Genomic DNA, 25,519 nt, shown 5'->3' on the forward strand with positions numbered 1-25,519 from the left:
TGTCAAAACTGAAATGGAACACACAAACACCTATATCCTAGGCATTAGTGAGCTGAATGACTGGCATTGGCCATTTTGAATCTGACAACCACATGGTTTAATATGCCAGGAATGATCAATTAAAGAGGAATGGCATCACATTCATCAATAAAAAGGCCTTTCAAGCTACTTCTGGCAAGATGGCAGACTAGGCAGATGCACTACAAAGACCCTCTACAACAAAGATTAATCTCTGTCTCTTAAGAGAGACAAAATAAAACAAACACAGATGTAAATTTTGACGCCCTGAATTGCTGGGAGGAGAGGCCGGTCAGGGATGGCTACAGAGGGAGACTAACTGGCGAAGGCTGGCCAGATGCATCTTGACCATCTTGTGAGCAGCTTTGACAGCAGAGGGAGACCTGGCAGAGCAGTTTCATGAGGGTGATGGAGAAGGTGAGATTTCTTCTTTTCCCCCATGCTCTCCTGGTAACCAGAAGTGTGGCTATTTTGTTAAGGAGGGAGAACAACTTAGAAAAGGAGGGTGGACAATGGTTACACAATTCAAAGAATGTCATCAATGTCTCTAAATGGTATATCAGGCAGAGACTGCTAGATTGCTGTAGGTTTATTCCCAACAACAAAGAAACTAAAGCTATCCATATATATATGAAAGGAAATCAAGTGGGCAGTTCTACTCTAGGTAAGGTTCCTATGAGTTAGAACAACATAATAATAACAACAAATCCAGTATTTATTTATTTATTTACAAGGATAAATAAAAAATTACCGGCACTCTGGCTGTAGAATTTAATCTACTTTTAGGAAAGATAAATATATAATTTTTCAACATAATCTCCTTGCTTTTCAATACAATTTGTTCATCTGTCAACAAGCTTTCATATTAAAAAATGTTTTAGGCTCGGCTATGAGCCATGAATGCCCCGCTGTCTTTACTTCATCAGAGGTGAATCTTCATCCTCAAAGGGCTGCTTTCAGGGGACCAAACAGGTGAAAGTCCAATGGAGCAAGATCAGGACTACAGAGAGGATGATGTAACACCTCAAAACCAAGTTTTTGTAGCATGTCAACAGTGTGGTCAGAGGTGTATGGACGTGCTAAATTATCAAACAAGATCACAAAACAAAGCCCTTGGACAACAGTCTTCTACATTTAATCTAAAGTTTAGGCTTCAGCTCTTCAGCGAGTATCTCACTGTGAAGAGCACTATTGATTGTTTACTCTCAAGCTCATAGTGATGAATCCATATCTTGTCATCAGTAACGATTATTTTAAAGAAACATTTACCTTCCTTCAAGTATTAGTCCAAATTTTGTTTGCAGATGTGCAAACACTACTGTTTATGCCGTGACTTGTTTCAGTAGTCATTTTGCACAAACTTTCAAAACCCAAGTCTGACGTGAATTATTTCATAGACAGAACCATGGCTGATTTGCAAATGATTTGCTACCTAATCTACTGTCACTTGTGTATTCCACAGAATCCTATCACGTGCACGCTGAATGTTATCATTAGTCGTAGACATGGACAGGCATTTTAATATAACTCATCCTCGTACTTGTGTATGCATAACTACATAAAGAGATGTGAGGGTGCTTCAAAAAGTCCATGGAAGACCCACGCAGCTTTACTGGTGAATTCCACCAAACATTCACAAAACAGCAGCAACAATTTTATTCAAGCTATTCTAGCATATAAAACAGATGGAAAATTCCCAAATACACTTTATGAGCAAGCATTACCTTCATATCAAAACCAGGCAAAAACATCACTGCAAAAGAATATTGTAGACCAATATGCATCATGAATGTAGATGCAAGACTTCTCAACACAATCCTAGCTAATATAATCCAACAACATATCAAAAAAACAAACACATCATTAACAAATGGGATAAATTCCAGGGATGCAAAGACGGTTCAATTTTATAAAAACAATCAACGCAATCTATCATATAAATAAAATAAAGGAAAAGAACTACATGATCATGTTAACTGATGGAGAAAAGGCATTGGACAAAATCCAACATCCATTCCTGATAAAAACACTCAACAAAATTGGAATTGAACGGAAATTCCTCAATATAATTACGAGCATATATAAAAATCCAATAGTCAACATTACCCTCAATGGAAAGAAACTGAAAGCATTCCCTTTGCAAACAGGAACCAGATAAGGATGCCTTTTATGACCTCTCCTATTCAATATTGTTTCGGAAGTTTTCTTGTTATTGCTGTTAAGTGCTATTCAGTTGGTTCCAACCTATAGTAACCCTGTATACGGTTTCCTAGGAGCGGCTGGTGCGCTTGAACCGCCAATCTTGCAGTTCAAACTGACTTTGCAGTCCAGCGCATTAACCCACAGTCAAAACTATAGGACAAGAAAGGGAAATTAAAGGCATCCAAATTGGCAAAGAAGAAGTAAAGGTCTACTTGCAGATGATATGATCCTATATATAGAAAATTCCAAAGACTCAGCAATAAAATAATTGGAACTCATTGAAAGATTCAGCAAAGTGGCAGGGTACAAGATCGATATATAAAAATCAGTTGAATTCCTCTATATTAATAAATATAACTTTGAAAAGTAAATTAGGAGAACAGTATCAATTATAATAACCACCCAGTTAGATTTATTTAGGAATAAATCAATTATAATAACCACCCAGTTAGATTTATTTAGGAATAAATCAATTACAATAACCACCCAGTTAAGATTTATTTAGGAATAAATCTAACTAGAGAAAGAAAAGATCTATACAAAGAAAACAACCAAACAAAAAACCAAAAGAGATTTATAAAAATGGAAGAACATACCATGCTCATAGATAGGAAAACTTAACATTGTGAAAAATAACACTACCCAAAGCATTAAATCTGACATTAAAAAAAGTCCACGAGTACCCAAATCTGACATTAAAACAAGTCCTTGAGAGCCAGAATAAGATCTTGAATATATCCTACCTGAATTTAGAGGTCATATGGAGAACAGATTTGATGCATTCGACACTAATGACCAAAGACCAGAAGAGTTGTGGGATGACATCAAGACCATCACAGAAGAAGAAAGCAAAAGGTCACTGAGAAGACAAGAAAGAAGGAAAAGATCAAAAAGGATGTAAGAAGAAACTTGGGTTTGCTCTCCAATGTAGAGAAGCTGAAGCAAATGGAAGAAGTGAGGTGGTAAAAGAGCTGAACAGAAAATTTCAAAGGTCAGCTTGAGAAGACAAGTCAAATATTATATAACAAAATGTGCAAAGACCTGGAGTTAGAAAACCAAAAGGGAAGGAGGACTTGCTCAGGATTTCTCAAGCTGAGGGAACTGAAGAAAAAATTCAAACCTCGACTTGAGGTACGGAAGGAATCCATGGGCAAAATACTAAATGAGGCAGAAAGCATCAAAACAAGATGGAGCCTCTCCCCCGCCCCCCAAAGAGATGGATTAATGCAGTGGCAACAACAATGAGCTAAAACATAAATAGAATTATAAATATGGTGCAGGGCTGAGTAGTGTTTCGTTCTGTTGTACACAGGGTTGCTATGAGTCAGAACCCACTCAAGGGCACCCAATAACAACATTCAAAAGTTGGAGTTTCTTCTTTATGCTCCTTTGCTATAAAGAGATATGCTAAGCTTGGTATTTAACTTATCTCTAGAATGATTTCTCAGTCTACTCATTCTGTTTACTCATGGCAAAAGCCAGATCCATTTCCTTTCTCTTCTCAGGTCAGGACATGCCAGAAAAGGAGACCACAGGTGGATAAAACCTTTTTGTGTTTTTCTGCAAGATCCTTCTGGTTCAACTAAAAAGCTGTCACTTCATCTTACTGGGTATTCTTCAAACCAAACTCCTTCCATTTGTCATAATATTTGGACTGTTTCCAAAACATGCTGCAAGGCTTTTTGCCCAATTAAAATTTTTAATAAAATACTGCAAGCTTATTTGCAGTATTTATTACTTCAGACATAATATCAGATTACTTCAGACATAAGAGTTTTCTAAGCTTTCAAGATGAAAACTGACAAGCACATCAGTCTCCCACATGTTAGTATGGCAAGTATTAAGATTAATTTGTTGAATGAACAGGAGACTCACAAAGGAAGGAATGATCAACTCCACCTGGGAAGATGTGTGAAGGCTTCAGAAACAATGGCACCTTTGCACTGGGTCTTGGAGAAAAGGAATGAACTAAGCAAGAGTATGAGATTCCAAGTTGTCAGTGTCACCACTAGTACTCGATTCCTTCATGTAAAATATTTATATAAAATTAATTCACTTTTGGAATGCTATCTTAAAGAACTGTAATCTCCACCGCCCGCCTCTTCTCTAGAATATTTTCAGCCTTCTACAGAAAAGCATATTTCTTGCACTTTAGTATGAAGAGCATGCAAAATAAATAAATGAAAGCAAACCACAGGTTAATCCCCAAACAAAATGACATTCTTACATCTTCCTCAAATACTACATGAATACATGCGTCTGATATTTAAAACTGTTGAAACAGGCAATCACATACGAATGTGTTTTGTTCCCTTGTCTTACATTATCCTCACAAATCCTACCATTTGGTCAGAAAAGAGGCTGAGCTATGTTTCAGAAAAAATCAAGTTTAGAAACCAAAGAAATTTCCATGGAAATGTTGAGAACCCAAAACTATGTAGTCAAATTTTCTTAAAAAGTAGTTAGTCCCCACTTGAAAGGACAAGCAGACTAGCCTGGAGCCGCTAGAAGAACAGAAGATACTTCTTGAAAGAAAGACCAACAGGGAAAAGTAAAAAAACAATAACTGCAGTCCGACTGATTACTACAAGAACAAGCAAGTTGCTCTCCCAGGAGATATCAAGGCAAGTGGTAGGGTCCCCTCAGGGCAAACCCCCTTCCAAGACTAAAACTCAATGGGAATATACGAGCAGACATGCGCTCTCACTGGTGACTACGTTCATCACCAATAAAGGGCAGTAAGGGAAAAACAGCAATGAAGCTGTGAGCCATACCAACCACGTTTGATAGACTCCTGTGAACCCTGGTGGGGACCTGGTTGGCCAGCAGTGTGGCAAGACCTAGACCCAGAGTCAGTGACATAGCCACAGAGGACTAGAGTGGAGAGTAAAGCATCCAGGTGATAAGAAGAGGGCATATGCACAAGAACACCCACACTTGTAGACAATACCCACTTGATCTGGCTTCAATGGCTGGATGATCAGAACTTAACTAGAAGACGAAAGAAGAGGGGGAAAAAAGAATAATCTGATACAATTTGACCTACACCTAGGGATGCAGTAGCTCAAAAGAGGGAACAAACCTTTACAGTGAGGATCATTCCCACACACTTGATACACAAGGTAAACAGGGATGGGCAACTTGGACATTGGCTACCCAAAATGGGGGGAGCTACAAAGGTTAGAAGTGACTGGCTTACAAGCTTTCAAGAGGGAGCCTAGATCCAGAGGGTGCGGAGGAAGATAGAATCTCCACTGAGTAGTATCCAATCTGTCTGGGTGGGGCTGATGAAAGGAAATGGGGATAGCACTCATGTGATACAACGGTGAATAATTGTTATCAGGACTGACTGTGAGGGTTGGAAATGTAAAGGTAGACATTTTGGAGCAAAAGGAGGGTAGTGGTTGACTTTGCAGTCCAGAAGCACAGGTCCCTGGGACCATCAAGGGAGAAGAGCAGAGAGCAGGACCCTACCCAGAGAAACAAGTGACGCCAGAGATGGAGGCAGAGACGATGCGACATGGAGAGATGGAGTGGTTGGGGCCTCTACACCCAGAGAGGGAGAGGGGCTGTGTGCTGACAATCAAGGGGCAGGCTTTCAGGTATACCCTTTGGCTGGGTGATGATGCATGGAGGGGATTGTAACCATGGCAATGAAACAATATATGATAGGATGAATGTAAAGCTAAAGTTCTCCCATGTAAACTATCACATAATTCACAGTAAACATTAAAAAAAAAAAAAAAGTAGTTAATCCTGAGGTCCTATCATATTGATCTTTGAATAGTATGTTATTTTGTTGTACAGATGTTTTTTAATTATTTAAGTAGTTTTTACAAACAAATTCCACTGCCATTGAAAAGCAAACAAACAAAAAAAGATGGAAGGAATACACAGAGTCACTCTAACAAAAAGAAATGGTCAGTGCTCAACCATTTCAAGAGATAGCATATGATCAACAGCCAATGATCCTGAAGGAAGAAGTCCCGGGACATTGAAGTAACTGGCAAAGAACAACGTACGGGGAATTGATGGAATACAAAACTATCAGCTGTTTCACAGGAGAAAGATGAGGCTTACTACTCCTGTAAAGATTTATAGCCTTGGAAACAGTATGCAGGGTCACTATGAGTCAGAACTGACTCCACAGGCACATAACCACCACCAAATAGAAAACTCTCTTTTATATCAGAAAATCTGATTCCTTCCCAAACACAATTTCAAATGCACTTTCAATTAAATGGCATCCTATCTAAATCCATTACCTCTGTTTCTAATCCCCTTAATCAGCAAGTACCATATATCTTCTCTAGCTCCTCAGACTAGAAAACTAAAGGCCAACCAGAGAGTCTGTGTAACTTCACTATTGTCACCTAGCCAATTAACACCAAGCCAAGGCGAGAGCCTATCCCTGCCACCTTACTATGGCATCTTAGAGACAGAATGCTATGTGTAATCTCAGTTCAGCTTGTACATTATTTTAAATTAATTTACTTTGTTTGGTAGTGTTGTGGTTACAAATCAGGCTGCAAACCTTAAGGTCAGCAGTTCGAAACTACCAGCTGCTCCACGGGAGAAAACGTGGCTTTCTGCTCCCGTAAAGATTTACAGCTTCGGAAACCCTGTCCAGGGTCGCTATGAGTGGGAACCGACTCCACAGCACATAACCAACCAACGAAAGCACAAGGAAAACTGGATGTAGTTATTTACCTTTCTACATGCAGGACAAAGCCCGTTTTCATCAGTGCGAATTCGATGCCAACAAAATCGGCAGATCTGGTAGCCACAGGTGCAAGGGAAAAAGTTGATGTCATCTATTTCCAGGGGCTCCATGCATAGAGGGCATTCCACAGGGTCTTCTTTAGCATCAGGACTGCGAGACATCTTCACGTTTATAAACAGCAGCAAGAGTTTATAATAATTTAAGGGAGAAGGAAGCTCAGCACTGAGAGCTAAAATGTTGATTTCGAAGACCTGCATGAGAATAAACAAAACATATTGTTTAAGATTGGAGAAAGAATGGCATATCCAACCATCTAGAACCATGTTATCCAAAAATTTGAAAAGTATTAATCTGACCCATTTTTTGCTGTCATCTCAGAATGGATTTCCCTCTCCCTCTCAACAAGCTCCTTTCTCCTGAATGTGTCACACATGTCAAGGTAAGAAGCCTGGTATGGCAATTTTTTTTTTTTTTTTGATTCTGTAGAAAGGTATTTTTCAAAAGATTTTATTTTTTGTCTATATAAAACATTCAGTACTAACCTAACATTAATCCTAATACATTTCAGAGGAAGAAAGAAGAGAAAGCAGCCTCTTCTGCCTTAGAACCCATTACACCCACTGCTCACTTAGCAGCACTGTTAGGTTCCAAAGGCCAAGCCATTCTGTGAAGATGGAGGAGGACTGTGTCATTTACATAATCCCAAATTTCATCATGATGTAAATGCCAGACCACTGAGAATCACAGCCCAACCAAGTCGACACAACCGTAAGCATCACAGCCAGTAGGCCTCTCATTCCATACCTCAACATTCATTATTGCTAGATGCCGGTTATAATGTGCACATCGATGGGAGATCTTTTACTGTTGTCGGTATGTGAAACATCAGATAGTGAGATACAGCTGATAAGTGATGAGTAAGTACACAGGCTACCTCATCTTTGACCTAAAAGCTAGTAATACACAACTAAAGGAGTATCATGTTGTTGCTGTGTGCCTAGAGTCAGTTCTGACTCAAAGCCATCCTGCAGAGAATTTCCCAGACTGTAAATCTCTATAGGAGCATGTTTTTCCCACAAGCAGCTGGTAGATTTGAACTGCCACTCCTGCAGTAAATAGCCCAACACGTAACCCACTAGGCCACTAGGGCTCCAAGGAGTGTTACTGTGACACATTTTAGAAGGTGAATGGTGGCTGTATGCCGTCGAATTGGTTCCAAATCCCAGCGAGCTTGTATAGGATTTCCGTGGCTATAAATCCTTACTAAAACAGAAAGCCTCATCTTTCTCCTGCAGAGTAGCTGGTAGATGCGAACTGCTGACCTTGAAGTTAGCAGCCCAACCCGTAACCCATTATGCTACCAGGGCTCCTTATTTTAGTAAGAGTGTTCACAATTTACAAAACACATGTAGTGAAAAAGAGAGGCTTCATTCCGATTAAAGCCTTACAGAAAACACAGCCTAAGGGGGGGACTAAGCATTAATACATATCTCATAGAACCTCACTACTTATAATTAAATATGCATTCTTATGCCACTGAAAAGTCTGGGGAAATAAACACATCTTAAGTCAAATAAAGGACTCCTGGGGTGGCACTGTAGGATCACCATTGACTGCTAACCACAAAGCCATAGGTTCAAACCCATCATCTGTTCCTCAGAAATCCTATGCCAGGTCAGTATGAGTGGAGGGGCATTTAACAACAACAAGCCAAATAAAAGTATGCAAGTGATAATGCTATAGAAATAGGAAGAAAGACGAGGACAAGTAGACTCCATACTCCAAACAAATTTTTTAAAGTTAAATAATCTATCTTTTTAAATTATGGAGAGTTTAAAACTTTTAGATAAAGACTGAAGTTAAACGTCACTGTCAGAGAAGTTTGGTTGAAATCACTATTTTAGGCTAGTGGTGGCATGGTGGTGGCTGTGTGTCGTGGCATCGGTTCCGACTCATAGTGACCCTATGTAGGGTTTCCAAGGCGGTTTGAACCACAAGGCCAGCTTTTCAAATTCACTGGCCATTCCCTGGAAACCCTATACAAGGTCACTATGGGTCGGAACCAACCCATTTACCAACAACAAGTCTTTACTGGAGCACAAAGCCTCATCTTTCTCCCACGGAGCGGCTGGTGACCTCGTAGTCAGAAGCCCAACTCAAAGTCCACTACACTACCAGGTATTTTGGCGTCCTGGTGTGGTGCTGTGGGCTAATGTGCTGGACTGCAAAGTCACTTTGAACCACAAGGTCAGCAGTTCAAGCTCACCTACCACTCCTTGGAAAACCTAGACAGGGTTATTATGGGTCGGAACAGACTCAATGGCATTTAACAACAATAACCAGGTATTTGAGCATAAAAAGTGGTAATGTGCAAACTAATACATGTTGTTGTTAAGTGCCATGGAGTTGTTTTTGATTCATAGGGAATCTGAGCTTCCAAGGAGTGGCTGGTGTGTTTGAACCAATGACCCTGAAGTTCTAACTGACCTTGCAGTCCAGTGGCTTATCCTACAGCACTACACCATAACTCAATTTAATCTCCTTCAAAATCAGAGATATTTTTAGAATCAAATGAGAAAATGACTTTAAAGTTTACTTACCCTAAAAGAATACATGAATGAGAATAGTTTTGATGCTTGGGGTGTATGTGTGAGAGAAAGAATTGGCCCTATCAGATACAAATTGCATTACAAAGCTAAAACAATTTTAATAATTTTATGTTAATATAAAAATAGACAAAAGGCAAAGTAAACAATGCAAAGAATCTAGAAAACAGATCCATGAGATTCAGTATTTGATAAAACGTGACATTACAAAACAATACGGAAAGATAAGCAGAAACAGGACGCTGGACTATGAACTCTAATCAAGAATAAAAAACTAAAATCCAGTATATATATCTCACAACACCACACTAATAAATTCTAACAGATCTGTCTAAAGTCATCAACATAAAAATAAATTCTACATGATCTGTCTAAAGACATAAACATAAAAATAAACAAAAAAGCATTAGAAAAAATTCAGCAGCCATAAAAACAATTTTTTTAAAGATATGATCAACGTTGTAACACAGCAAGAAAAACAACATATGCTGAAAGGCAAGTAACAGTAAAAAGTATATTCTAGAAGTGTACAGAAAAGTTGGAGTCCTGGTATGGCACTGTAGGGTAAGTACCGAACTACTAACTGCAAGGTCAATGGTAAAGCACCACCTTTGCTCCTCAGAAACCCTATAGAGGGTCGCTATGAGACAGTACTTAACAACCACAATGAAGAGTCACTGGCCAGTATATAAAAGAAATCTTACAAAGCAGTAAGAAAAAGGCAAAAATGTTGAAGAGAGAGAAATAGAGGAAGAGGAAAAAAACAGAGTATGAGAAATTCACAGAATACACATGATGAAAACATAAGAAAAGATGATCAACTTCTTCACTCAGGAAATAACAAATGGCATTTTCTTCTACCCACCAATCTAAGAGGCTGTTGTTGTTGTCTTTAGGTGTCATCAAGTCGGGACCCTACGAACAGCACAAAACACTGCCCGGTCCTCCACCAACCTCACAACTGTTGCTATTTCAGACCGTTGCTGCTGTCACTGTGCCAAACTATCTAGTTGGGGGTCTTCCTCTTTTTCTCCAATCCTCCATTTTACCAAACGTGATATCCTTCTCCAGGGACTGGTCCCTCCTGATAATATATATGAAGTATGAGAGATGAAGTCTGGCCATGTTGATTTCCAAGGAGCATTCTGGCTGGACTTCTTCCAACACAGAATTGGTTTGTTCTTTTGGCAGCCCACGGTACTTTTAATAAATACCATGGCTTTGGTCAGGGGCACGTAAGTCCTCAAACTGACATTTTTGTTCTTCAACACTTTAAAAGAGGTCTTATGTCCCAGATTTGCCTATGAGTTTTGATAGTGGATCCAAGCAAAATGAAATCTTTGACAATTTTGATCTTTTCTCCATTTATATGGATGCTACTTATTGGTCCAGCGGTAAAATGCAATCCACACCAAAGGCTGTGGTCTTTGATCTTCATCAGCAAAAATTTTAAGTCCTCTTCACTTTCAGCAAGCAAGGTCGTATCATCTGCATATTGCAGGTTGTTAATGAGTCTTCTTCCTATCCTGATGCCATATTTTTCTTCATATAATCCACTTTCCTGGATTATTTGCTCAATTTACAGATTGAATAAGTATGGTGAAAGAATACAGCCCTGGCACACACCTTTCCTAATTTTAATCCATTCAGTGTTCTCTTCCAACACCTGCCTCTTGGTTCCTCACAAGCAAAATTAAGTATTCTGGAATACTCATTCTCCACAATGTTGTCCATAGCTTGTCATGATCCACACAATCAAAAGTGCAGAGTGTCTTCACAACAGAGGAAACGGTAGCACAAAGAAATGCAGCTGTTAGTTAAGGAGGTGGTGGGACCTAGATTCATACCAGGCCGTCTGAGCTCCAGAATCAGTGCTCTAAGCCACTCTTAGAACCCACCCACATGAGCGCCATGTTCTCTGTTATGTTCTGGAGCACTGTTTATAATAGTAGAAAACTGCAAACAAACAGAGACTCGACCAGTAGGAAATTAAATTAAAATAATCAGGAGGTATTGTCTACATTTCTTTTCTAATATACTTCTGATTAAGACGACACTGTTTTCCATAGTTGAAGTGTTTTTGTTTCAGTGACGTAATTAACGGGATGCTGGGAAGGAAATAATACACTGAGATTTCTGAATTGAAAAAGTTTTCTAACAATCAACTGTTGTGTAAATAAAGGGTTAACATGTTGAAATTTTGATTTTTAATTGCATCTATGTTTCAATTTTTAAAGTTTTCAAATAAAAAGAAAATTTGCAAGAGTGTCTACCTTTTCAATGGTTTTGTTAAGGGCCATCAAGTCAGTTCCGACTCATAGAGACCTTGTAGAGAGTTTCCAAGGAGCGACTGGTGAGCTTGAACCACTGACCTTGTGGTTCAAACTGACCTTGCAGTCCAGCACCACACCAGGATTCTACCTTTCAATGTAGAGGGAAGGCAAGAGAAAAGTCAGCGAGAAGACCTGTAAGATACTTAATATGAAAGCCAGCTGCTTTGTTCACTTCTAGCACAAAGCTTGGTGCCAAATGTCATCACACAAATGAGCCAGGGCAGGAGGCTAGTCTGATGTGGCAGAACATGGGGATACATGGCAAAAGACCTGACTTCAGTGTCACCTCTTTCACTAGGCAGCTGCTTATTCTTGAAGAAGAGACTTAGAAGCTCTCACACTTAATTTCCTGATTCAAAAAAAAAAAAAAAAAAAAAAAACCAGAAGATACCAGTACAGACAGAAATTCCCTGAATGCAACCACTCTGAGCTAAGAGTTAAAAAAAGCTTTGAAACAAACTTCCTGACCTAACACCCTATCCAAAGTTTCATTTAGAAGGTAATGTAATTTCATAAACCAATCAACTAATTTTTTTTAAAAAAGATAACATGGAATGGGTGGGTCTTCAGCCTATAACTGATTGGAACACCATAAAGGGGGCTAGAAGTTGCCCAGTGAAAGAAGCTTCCTGTGGAGCCTTTACATTGCACAAGACCATAGGTGGAATCCAGAACCCCATCCTGAACTGATTGAGGTAGGAAATTTCCACTAGAAAGGACGAGTAGACCAGCCTGGAGCGGCTACAAGAATAGAAGATACTTTGTGAAAGAAAGGCCGGCAGGAAAAATGCAAAACAATTACGGCAGTCTGATTACTACAAGAACAAGTAAGCTGTACGCCAGGAGCCACCAAGGAAAGTGGTCGGGGCCCCTCTGAGCAAACTCCCTTCCAAGACTGAGACTCAAGGGGAATACATGAGCAGCCATGTGGTCTGGTTAGTGACCACGTTCGTCACCGATAAGGGGAAGAGGGGGGAAAACACAGCAATGTAGTTGCAAGCTAAGCCTGACCACATTCAATAGACCCCTGTGAACCCGGATAGAGACCTGGAAGGCCAGCAGTATGGCAAGACCTGGTGACTCCTAGGCCCAGAAACAGTGACATGGTCACATAGGACTAGAGCAGAGAGTGAAGCATCCAGCTGATATGAAGTTAGAGGAGATACACAGGAACACCCATACTTGCAGACAGTACCCCCTTGACCTGTCATCAATGGCTGGATGATCTGAACTTGACTAGAAGAAGAAAGAAGAGGGATAAAAAAAGAGTAACCTACTACAGTTTGATGAACTTTACCTATACTTATGGATGTAGTAGTTCAAAAAAGGGAACAAATCTTTACAGCAAGGATCATTCCCACCCCCTCAGTACACAGGGTTGACAGGGATGGGCAACTTAGACATTGGCTACCCAAAATGGGGGGGGGGGGCCTATAAAGGCAAAAAGTGACTGGCTTATAAGCTTTCAAGAGGGAGCCTAGTTCCAGATGGGGTGGAGGAAGGTAGAAACACCACTGAATGATTTCCAATCTGTTGGGTGCGAGCTGGCAAAAGGAAGTGGGGATGGGTTTCTACGGTATACCCTTTGGTCGGCTGATGATGCATAGAGGGGATTGGAACCATGGCAATGAAATGATATACAATGGAATGAATGTAAAACTAAAGTTCTCTCATGTAATCTATCATATAATTCACAATAAAACATTAAAAAAAAAAAAAAGGAAATGGGGATAAGACACTTGTGGTACACTAGTAAATAACTGCCATCAGGACTGACTGTGAGGGTAGGAAATATAGAGGTAGATGTTTTTTGACAAAAGGAAGAGAGTGGGACCATCAAGGGAGAAGAACAGAGAGCAAGACCCTACCCAGAGACACAGTGACACCAGGGATGGAGACAGAGACGATGACGAGGACAGATGGAGTGGCTGGGGACACTGGACTCAGGGAGGGAGAAGGGCTGTGTACCCTTTGGTTATTTGATGATGCATGGAGGGGATTGTAATCATTACAATGAAATTAAATACGATAGGATGAGTGTAAAGCTGATGTTCTCCCTTATAAACCTTACAATACAAAACTAGAAAAAAAAAATAGAATGGGTACAAACAATAAGATCCATAAAGGTTAATTACTCATTAACAATAAGATCCACAAGACAAAACAGAAACAAACAAAAGAAACAAACATACATATAGTTTTAAATAGAAAAGTCAATTATTTCTCAGATATGGAGAGGTCTTAAGACAGAAGTGATCGGGTTTGATTCATTTTATTTTATCTAATTCATTAAACATTCTTGCAGAAAAAGTGTTATCTTTACATATGCACAATCTAATTCTTAGAAATTTAGTGAGGAACATATAAGTCTAAAACTGAGGCCAAAGGGCTGCTCAGACTTTGAGTGGTCAAAATACAATTCAACTTAGATGATCAATATCAAAGTTTTTCCAAGAAAGTGAGACAGCGGTCACAATCACAGCTGTGGCTGCATATCCTTGGATGTGGAGAGCAAATTTCCAAAAATACAATAGAACTAAGTAAGTTCCACGGTGAATGTTAACCTTATATCCTGAGTTCTTGACCCGGCAGCTAACGCTGTCAGAGTATAATCTGAGTCACCAAAGAATCGCCCACTATGTAAGTAAACTCACAAAACAAAACTCACGTAGTTAAATCATGTAGAAAATCTCTTAAGTCACGCAGAGTGCTGTATGAATGGTGTTGTGTTTAAGACCCTGTTCAACTGATATATATAAAAACACATTGTATGCACTGGAGTCCTGTTGTGGCACTGTAGGATAAGCACAAGACCGCAAGCTCATTTTGAACCGTAAAGTTAGGGGTTCAAATCCACCAGCCCCTTCTCGGAAACCCTATAAAATGTGATGAGTCAACAGATTTGATGGCACTTAACAACATACACACTTAAATATAGTATTTAATAAGAAGTACTTCAGTAAAAAAAATTTAAAGTACTTAGTTGCTCTACTTACACAAATCCTTCTTTACCAATCTAGTGTTGAATTTGGAAGAAGCTCAATGCATGCATGACACAACTCCATAATACAGGACATAGAAATCACATGCCAGAACACACTATACACTCAAAGCTATATGAACACTCTAATTATATATTATTGAAAGCCATTTATAGATGTGAATATCCTTTTGTGTTAAAAGGTAGACTAAACAGGGATTTTTGCCTGCAAGGTCACTAATATATCTGAGTGTCCAGAATTTGAAACACAGTAAGAACTTAATAAATATTTATCAAATCACTGAATGACTGCAGATAAACAGAACTTTTAGAATGGCAAAAAAACATTCCTCAGGCAGCCTGCAGAAGGTGTTTCTAGTAAAGTTAGAAACTTTTTAGAGGATATCATAGTAAATTGTACTGGTATACCAGAGTCTCTGGGCGGTGCAAAACAATGAAGTGATTGGCTACTAACCCAGAGGTGCATCAAAAGACAAATCTGGGGAGCTCCTAAAAAAGGCACATCAATGTAAACCCTATGGAGTGCAGTTCTACTCTGAAACACATGGGGCTGTCTTGAGTCAGAATCAACTCAATAACACACAACCCTTACAAAAAGACTTACCATGTTAAGTTCTATCTACTGTGCCTTTTAGGAGTCCTGGTATGGTGCTGCAGGATCAACACTGGACTGCTAACCAGAAGGTTGGTGGTTCAAACCCACCAGCCGCTCCCTGGAAACCCTATATGGGGTCACTATGAGCCAAAACTGACTTGACAGTACATAACAATAACTATGCCTTAGAGTCTTGGTGTGGCACTGTAGGATAAGCACTGGAATACCATCTGTGAGGCTGATGGTTCAAATCTACCAGCCGCTCTTCGGAAATCCTATACCACCACTGCTTCAGCTTTGTGTAGATGTAGATGTATTCCCAGATGTGTTTAAATTGTTGTTAAATGCCATCGAGTCGATTCAGACTCATATAGGGTTTCCCCAGAGTAGCTGGTTAGTTTGAACAGCCAACCTTATGGTGAGCAGTCCAGTGCTTACCCTACATCACCACACTGTGTTTCAATTTGTTGTTATTTGACACATTTCAAATGTGTGCAGCAATAATTTTATTTAAAGGAAGTAGAGAATACTAGGGAACAGGTTGCCCTTAACCCAGCTCCTTCACTAAGCAGAAGTCAATCCAAGAAGACCTAGAACTACTCTATCACTTCCCACAAGCACTCAGCTTCCAATCAGGTGTCACAGAGAGAAGAGCACCGTTGTCCCTACTTCAACCCCAGAGCCAAATATTTTACCCAAGAGGTGAAGCAGGCCTGAACCTTTTCCAAAAGGAAAAGACTGAGCTTGCAATAGAGTGTGAAGAAATTCAAGCCCAAAGGCACTCTCAAATCCTCCAGGTTGTGGTGAAAGGTAACTATAGGGAAGTGACAGGGTCATTGGAAATACAGGCTAGTTTTTCAAGAGAGAATATGGGAGGAGCCTTCCTGGGCTCAGAACAAACCTCACACACTTAAATTAAGGAGGTATCCCTTTCAGCCTGAACCTGACTGGACCAACTGTGAAGCAATTTATACCTGGGGGCATAGCTGATAACATTTGAGCAATCAGTTGGCAATTAGTGGTCAGGGAAAGATATAAGGAGAGTTCTGCCAAATCCAGTCTTCCCAGAGTGACTCTGGGCATACCCAAGACTGTCCCAGGCGAAGTATGCTGTTGTTAGTGCCGTGACTTGGGTTCAGACCCATAGCGATCCTGTGTAGGGTTTCCAAGGAGCAGCTGGTGAGCTTGAACCACAGACCTTGCGGTACAAACCAGCTTTGCAGTAGTATGGTAGTGGTGGTATGCCGTGGAGTCGGTTCCGACTCACAGTGATCCTGTATAGGGTTTCCAAGGCTGTAAATCTTGGCGGGAGCAGAAAGCCTCATCTTTCTCCCATGTAACAGCTGGCAGTTTCGAGCTGCTGACCTTGAGATTAGCAGCCGGACTCGTAACCACTACACTACCAGAGAGGAATTACACTTCACTAAAATAATCCTGACAGAGTCCTGGTGTGGCGCTGTGGGCTAATGTGCCACACTGTTAAGTCGTTTGAACTGCAAAGTCAATGGTTCAAACTCACTGGCTGCTCCTTGGAAACCCTATACAGAGTCACTATGGGTCGGAATCGACTCGACGGCACTTTAACAACAACAACAAAAATAATCCTGGAGTCCTGGTGTGGCGCTGTGGGTTAATGCACCAGGCTGCAAAGCTGGTTGGAACCACAAATCAGTTGGAACCACAAAGTCAGTTGGAACCAGCTAATCCTGGGAAACTCTATATAGGGTCACTGTGGGTCGGAACTGACTCAATGGCACTAAACAACAACAAAAAAAGAAAGAAAGAAAGAAAAGAAAAAAACTCAGTGAACTACATAAATACACAAATAACAATAATAAACCCTAGAGTAGAGGTGTCAGTACCCAGAGTTGCTACATTACACAAAATGTCCAGTTTCCAACAAAAAAATTATAAGACAGGCACAAAAGCAAGAAAGGATAACTCACAACCCAGCAAACAATAAATAGAAAATAAAAACAGCCTGCGAGTGCAACCAAATGTTGGATATAAGAGAAAAATATATCAAAATAGCAATTACTAAGTATGTTCAAATAACTAAAGGAAACTGATGAAAGAAGCAAAAAAAGGTACGATGACAAAGTTGCACCCAAAAAAGAACATCAATAAAATGGCAAAAATTATTTTTAAAAGAACCAAATGGAAATTCTACAGTTGAAAATCACAACAGCTGAGAAATAATATCCCTAGAAGGACTAAAACATCAAGCCTCTTTCGACATGCTTGAAAAGAACATTCAGAAAACGAAATGAACAATAGCACCAAAAACAGTAAAATGACTAGAAATAAATTTAACAAGAGTACAAAGCTTATATGCTTATCACCACAAAACAAGAAAAAAATTAAAAATCTAAGTAAATGGGAAAACATCTCAGGCTCATGGATCAGAAATTTTTAACACTATGATGGCAATATTCCCCAAACTGATCCACAGAGTCAACACAACCTTTATTATATTGCCACTGACTTCTTTGCAGAAATTCACAAGATGATTCTAAAAGCCACATGGGATTGCAAATACACAGAATAGTCTAAAAAGCCTTTAAAACAAAAAAGTTGGAGGAATCATACTGCCCATTTCAAAATATACTATAACACGACAGAGATCAAGATAATGTGGTAATAGTATACAGATATATATATAAATCAATGGAATAGTCTTGAGTGTTCAAAAATAAACTTCTACACTTAGTCATGATTTGGCAAGGTGCCAAGTCCATTCAAAAAAGGGGGGGAGGGAGAGAGGGATCATCTTTTCAGCAAATGGTGCCACAACAGTTAGGCAGCCACATGCAAAGGAATACAGGGGGACCTTTAAATCACATAATATATACAAATGAACTCAAAATAGTTCAAAGAACTAGAACTATCAAGGCTAGAACTATAAATGCTTACAAGAAATCATGGGATAAATCTTCAAGGCATAATTTGACAATGGAATCTTAAATATGACACCAAAACATAAGACACATCAAAAAATAAGTAAATTGGACTTCATCAAAATTTTACATTTTGTGCCTCAAAAGACACTATATCAAGAAAGTGAAAAGACAACTACAGAATGAGAAAAGATATTTACAAAGCATGTATATCGTAAGGTTCTAGTATACAGAATATGTAACGAACTCAACAACAAAAATATGATCCAATTTAACAGGCAGGCAAAGCATTTAAATAGACAAGTCTCTAAAGAAGCTATGCAAAATGACAACGAGAACACGATACCATGATATGATGCCAAACACCACTGTTGTTAATTGCCATAAAGTGGGTTCTGACTCATAGAGACCCCGCACAGGGTTTCCAAGGTTTAAAAAAAAATGGTTTTCCTGATAAAAGAATTAATCTAAGTGGTTATAGAGAGGAAGGAAAGAAAATTATTCACAGGCTAGAGGATAAACACAAGTTAACAGGGGTGACAAGGCCGGCAACATACAACAAGAAGGAAGTTAGCAGAAGAAAGATAAAGGAGAAACAGGGAAGACTGCAATGCTAAAGTGAATAGAGGTAAACACTGCTAACTGTTGGTACATGAAATGGATTGCAATTATCATAATGAAGCAAAGTCTATGATGTATTGAATATAAAACTGATGATCTTCTCTATAAGCCTTCACTCAGTTCACAATAAAATATTGAAAAAAAGAAATCTAATAGATTTCTTCAAAAAAAAGATTGAAAAGTTGTAAAGATGTCATTTTGCTTGGATCCACCATCAACATTCATGGAAGCAGCTGTCAAAAAATCAAACAACGTATTGCACTGGGCAAATCTGCTGCACAAAGACTTCTTCAAAGTGTTCAGGAAGAAAGATGTTAGTTTGAGGGCTAAAGTGCACATGACCCAAGCCATGGTATTTTCAATAGCCTTATTTTTGTTAAGTGCCGTCGAGTCGGTCCTGACTCAGCAACTCTGTATAGGGTTTCTGAGGAGTGGCTGGTGAGCTTGAACTACCAACCCTGCAGTTCAAACTTTGCAGTCTGACGCATTAATCCACAGGGCCACAACAGTATCCCTCATAGGCATGTGAAAAGTTCCAATCTTGAGAAAACAAAAATTTAGATTTATAATAGAAAAACAGCTATTTTAAATTAGATAAAAATTAAGCACAACAGGCAATCAAAAATGGGCAATCAAATAATTGCTGAGAATAAAGGAACTTTTAAATTCTGTGGAGACTTGGCATTAGCATGTTTCCTCTTAGCTTAATGCTCTCTCAGAATAAAGCAAGGAATTTAAGGCAGTGAAGACTAAACCTGATGAAAGTATTAGTAAGACATTCAAATCACAAAATCAAAGCAAAGGTTAATTAGTGTCTAAGGTGTTCTTTATCAAACTTGGGCAGGTTGTCAACAACAGGTGTTTCCTATATCACTGTATTTTCAACTGGGCAAAAAACAGACCTATGAGCATTTAAGAAAAAGGAATCTGGTAGAGAGTGACTATTTCTTAATTTTTAAGGGCTGGCCCAGACACCTATTTGAAACAAATACTTCCAAGTATTACAGCTTAAAATTCTCCCACTGACCTTGAACTTACAAATCAGTCTTTTATGAGATGCTTCCACACGTCAATTTAAATATACCAGTAGCAACAAATAACAAAGAAAAAAAGTGACCTGAGTAGAAATACTCAAGTGTTTAAAGAAATTAAATACCTGTTTATTAGCATGATTAAGTATTATCTCTTTTACCCAATTCTGTTATTCGGCCACTTAGATTCCGCAATCTCTTAAATTCTGATCCTAGGTGGCATGCTGCCAATCCAATGCTCCTCTAGAGATGAGCTCCAGCCCTTCCATCTTCCAATTTCCTGTAGGTACATCCGACCCTCACTTCGATCACTCCACCAACTATCTGCCATGCTAGTAAGCACTGCCTCACATGGAAGCTCACTACTTTGAACTCTGTGGCTAGGAGGGTCATGGACGGCAGTGGGGTTGGATAACTAAAGTAAGCCAAGAGAAGACAAGAGGTCACCTGATTACATACAGATTTTTTAAGTGGGAAAAAAAAAATCTATTTTATTAGTGCTAGACAAAAACCAGGGACAAATTTATAAAGGAGTACTGGAAATTCTACTGTATATTTCATTTCTAGATGGCTTCCCATGCAGCTCATCCAGGATAAAGTTAACTGATAATAATGATTTCTAAGGAATTTAAAATACAGAAATAATATCAAGTCTTTAAAAAAAATAAAAGAAATCCACGTTTTATTTGGTTGCTATGAGTCAGTACCAACTAGATGGCACTTAACAACAACAAAATAAGCTTTTGCTTTATTGACTACGCAAAAGCATTTGACTGTATGGATCATAACAAACTATAGATAACATTGCAAAGAATGAGTATCCCAAAACACCTAGTTGTGTTCACGAGAAGCCTACACACAGACCATGAGGCAATGATCCTAACAGAACAAGGGGACACTGAAGGATTTAAAATCACGAAAGCTTCTAGCCTTTCACCACACTTATTCGCTTTGTATGCTGAGCAAATAATCCAAGAAATTCAATTATATGAGAAGAACTTGGCATCAGAATTGTAGGGAGACTCAATAACAACCTTCCATAGGCTGATGACACAACACTGCTTGCTGAAAGTGAAGAGGATTTGAAATACTATTACTAAATTGGTACAATTATAAGCATTGTTTGATCAATTTCAGACTGAAGAAGTGGGTAGGATCCTTCAGTTTCTTTGGGATTGGCTTTAGTGGCTGGTGCATAAATTAGAATAATAGTTGAATTAACTGATCTTCCTTGTATTGCTGTTCTATGGTGTAGAGTCAGTTCTGATTCACAGACACACTATGCACCATGTGAGTCCATCTCATTGGGGGTCTTCCTCTTTTTCACCACCCTCTACTTTACCAAAAGCATACTGTCCTCCTCCAGGGACCAGTCCCACCTGGCAACATATCCTAAGTATGAGACGAAGTCTTGCCATCCTGGCTTCTAAGAAGCATTCTAGCTGAACATCTTCCAAGACAGATTTGTTTGTTCTTTTGGCAGTCCATGGTACTTTTAATATTCTTTGCCAACAATTGGAATTACCTATATAGAGGTAGGAAGGAGGAGCATAGTGCGTTACGCGTTGGGATGCTAGCTACAAGGTCAGCAGTTCAAATCTACCAGACACTCCATAGGAGAAAGATGAGGCTTTCTATTCCTATAAAGATTTACAGCCTGGGAAACCCTACACAGGGTTACTAGCAGTTGGAACCAACTCATTGGCACACAACCTCTACCACCATATAAAGGTGAACTAGGACACCACCTTAGACAACTTTAATAAGACAGTCAAATTTCAATTGTTATCTTTGATTCAATTTACAGGAATGATGAGACAAGTTATTTAGATAGGCTTCATGAAACCAGGAATTGATGGAATGAAAATTGAAATATTTCAAGAAAGTGAGGCGGCACAGGAGACACTGACTCATCTATGACAAGAAATTTGGAAGGCAACTATCTGGCAGACTGATTGGAAACGATGTGTATTTATGCCCATTCCAAAGAGAGGTGACCCAACAGAATGCGGAAATCATCCGACAATCTCTTTGATATCCCATGCAAGTAAAGTTTTACTAAAGGTAATACAGAAACGGCTGCAAGCATACATTGACAGAGAACTTCCAGAGGTTCAAGCCGGATTCAGAAGAGGCAGTGGAATGAGGGACATCATTGCTGATATCCAATGGATCTTGGCTGAAAGTAGACAATATCAGAAAGATGCCTACCTGTGCTTTATTGACTACGTAAACACTTTCGACTGTGTGGATCATGATAAGCTATGGACAACATTGCGAAGTATGAGTATTCCGGAACACTTAATTGAGCTCATGAGGAATGGACCAAGGTACATGGACCAAGAGGCAATTGCTCGAACAGAACATGGGAACACTGAATGGTTTAAAATAAAGTAAGGTGTACAACAGGGTTGTATTCTTTCACCATACTTATTCAACCTGTATTCTGAGCAAATAATCCGAGAAGCTGGGCTATATAAAGAAAAACGTGGCATCAGGATTGGAGGAAGACTCATTAACAGCCTGCAATATGCAGATGATACAATTTTGCTTGCTGAAAGTGAAGAGGACTTAAAACATTTACTGATGAAGATCAAATACCACAGCCTTCAGTATGGATTACATCTCAATGTAAAGAAAACAAAAATCCTCACTATTGGACCAAGAAACAACATTCTTATCAATGGAGAAAAGATTGAAGTTGCCAAGGACTTCGTTCTTCTTGGATCAACTATCAACACTCATGGAAGCAGCAGTCAATAAATCATATGACATATTGCATTAGGCAAATCTGCTGCACAAGACCTTTCTAAGACACGTCACCTTGAGGACTAAGGTGTGCCTGACCCAATATATGGTATTTTTAATAACCTCATATGCATGGGAAAGCTGGACAGTGAATAAGGAAGACCATGGGCTGCCAAAAGAACCAATAGATCCGTTTTGGAAGAAGTGCAGCCAGAGTGCTCCTTGGAGGCCAAGATGGCTAAACTTCGTCTCATACTTCGGACATATTGTCAGGAGGGACCAGTCGCTGGAGAAGGACATCATGTTTGGTAAGGTGGAAGGTCAGAGAAAAAGAGGTAGACCCCCAACGAGATGGATTGGCTACGTAGCAGCATCAATGCTGATTTTTCCTTCTGCTGTGCATAGGGTCGTTATGAGTCAGTACCAACTCGATGGTACCTAACAACAACAACAACAACATGAAACTGCAGACTCCTGGTTTAAACCCACCTGCTCCTTGGAAATCCTACACAGTGTAGCTATGAGTCAGAAGTGAGTCAACAACAACAACATGAAACTGCAGACTCCTGGTTTAAACCCACCTGCTCCTTGGAAATCCTACACAGTGTAGCTATGAGTCAGAAGTGAGTCAACAACAACAACATGAAACAATGCAAACAGACCAAAGCAATTAATTTACATAAAATAGTCTTTAGTGGTAGGCTTTCCTAATACAGGGCTTTCAATAAAATTATCATTTATAAAAAATAATTTAGACTTTAAAATACCTTTCACTTAGAAAATTAGAAATTACTATTGGCATGTGGAGATCTTGTATCTTACTGGTTAGGGTTCTTTGGTTGCAAAAAAACAAATAGAGCAGCTACAGCCCCAAGAGTGCTGGGGGACTTGATCAGGAGGAAAGGGATACATTTCAGAGTGCAAACGTGAAAATTCAGCTTGGTATCACAAAGTGATTCGAAACAGGATTTAGAACATTTATGTTACAGTTATAATGCTGTGAAGCTCTCAATTTTTCATTCTCTGCTTTTCTCTACATATCTACACCTTTCTTTTCTTTACACACTGATTTTCTCTCTTCCTGGATCTACAAAAACAGTAGAACATGGCTGCCCACAGCTCCTGAGTTTGCAGGAAACCAATCTTTGATCTCATGCCTCCAAGAATGAAATATGGCTTACTCAAACAGGTTCCGATGTATATTCTTGGTCAATCTATCAGTAAAAACATGGAGATGAAGAGCTGTTATTATGGGTAGGTCCCATAATTCCCAGAGAAGGAAACATGAGCATGCAATCTAACGTGTCTGCATACACATTTATCTAAATACAATCTTTAAAAATTACATGTGCTCCTCCCGCTCCCACCCAGAAACCCAACGTTAGTAGTATGTTGCATGCCCTGCCAAACAATTTACTGATAAATATACTTTAGCCGTTTTTAAAACAAAAAATGAAATGAGACCGTGATCATTTTATAATTTTAAAAATTAGCGCTGTTGTTAGGTGCCACTGAGTCAGTTCCAACTCACAGCAACGCTCCCAACAACAGGAGAGAATGATATCCAGTCCTGCACCATCTTCCCAATTGTTGCCATGTTTGAGCCACTGTTGCTGCCACTATGTCAGTTCATCTTGTTGGGGACTTTCTCTTTATTACTAACCCTCCACCTTTCCAAGCACAATATCCTTCTCCAGGGATTGGTTCCTCCTCCTGATAACATGTCCAAAGTACAAAAGACAAAGTCTCACTATCCTTGCTTCTAAAGTGTATCCTAGCTGAACTTCTTCCAAAACAAGTTTGTTTGTTCTTTTGGCAGTCCATGGTACTTTCAATATTCTTCCCCAATACTATAATTCAAATGCACTGATTCTTCTGTAGTCTTCCTTATTCATGAGCAAGCATATGAAGCAATTGGAAAATACCATGGCTTAGGTCAGACACACTTTAGTCCTCAAACTGGTATCTTGGGTCTTGAAAACCTTAAAGAGTTCTTTTGCAGCAGATTTGCCTAGTGTAATAAATATGTTGTTTGATTTCTTGACTGCTGTTTTCATGAGCATAGGTTGTGGACCCACACAAAATGAAGTCATTGACAACTTCAGTCATTTCTCTATTTACCATGATGTTACTTATATTGTTCCAATTGTGAGGATCTTCGGTTTCATTAAATTGAGGTGCAATCCATAGTGAAGGCTGGGGGCTTTGATATTCACCAATAAGTATTTTAAGTCCTCTTGGCTTTTAGCAAGCATGGTTGCATCATCTGCATGTCGCAGGTAACAACGAATATTCCTCCAATCCTGATGCCACGTGCTTCATATAATCCAGCTTCAATAAATAAGTCCACTTTGCAGTTTTCCCATGTGCACACCAGGAAAGGGTAAGGGGAGAAATAGGGAGAAGGAAGAAAAGAGAGATGAAAGGCTCATTATATGAACGAAGACTTCAAACTCCTGCTCTGGGAAATCACTTCACTCTGGCTCCCCGACACACTGCTCTGATGGTTCTGGCAGATTGTCATCCCACCCATCAACTACATTCAGACTAGAATAAGGTAAGCACAGCACTTGGTCTAGTGACAGTCCTGAAAACAACTCATTTTAAGAAATTGGTCAAGTTATTAACTTTCTGTTGACTTGAGCTTCTTCATCTGTAAAATGAAGGAGATGTAGGAGATAAACCTCTAAGGACCCTCCTGGCGCACGAATTCTAAAACATGTAGAATGATTACATTAAACTCA

The 25,519-nt window shown here is 39.3% G+C and overlaps 1 protein-coding gene across 6 annotated transcripts in view; it reads right to left on the reverse strand.

Annotated features, from left to right (window-relative positions):
• CNOT4 (CCR4-NOT transcription complex, subunit 4) overlaps positions 1-25,519 on the reverse strand; it is a 158,164-nt gene that overhangs the window by 72,624 nt on the left and 60,021 nt on the right. For all 6 annotated transcript variants that reach the window (XM_006861153.1, XM_006861151.1, XM_006861152.1 and 3 more), the window contains exon 2: positions 6,931-7,194. In XM_006861153.1, coding sequence (XP_006861215.1) covers positions 6,931-7,104 — 174 coding nt within the window. In that variant the 5' untranslated portion in view covers positions 7,105-7,194. The remainder of the gene's footprint in view (positions 1-6,930; positions 7,195-25,519) is intronic.

Source organism: Chrysochloris asiatica, unplaced genomic scaffold (genome assembly GCF_000296735.1).
Source record: "Chrysochloris asiatica unplaced genomic scaffold, ChrAsi1.0 scaffold00041, whole genome shotgun sequence".
Classification (NCBI taxonomy): Eukaryota; Metazoa; Chordata; class Mammalia; order Afrosoricida; family Chrysochloridae; genus Chrysochloris; species Chrysochloris asiatica.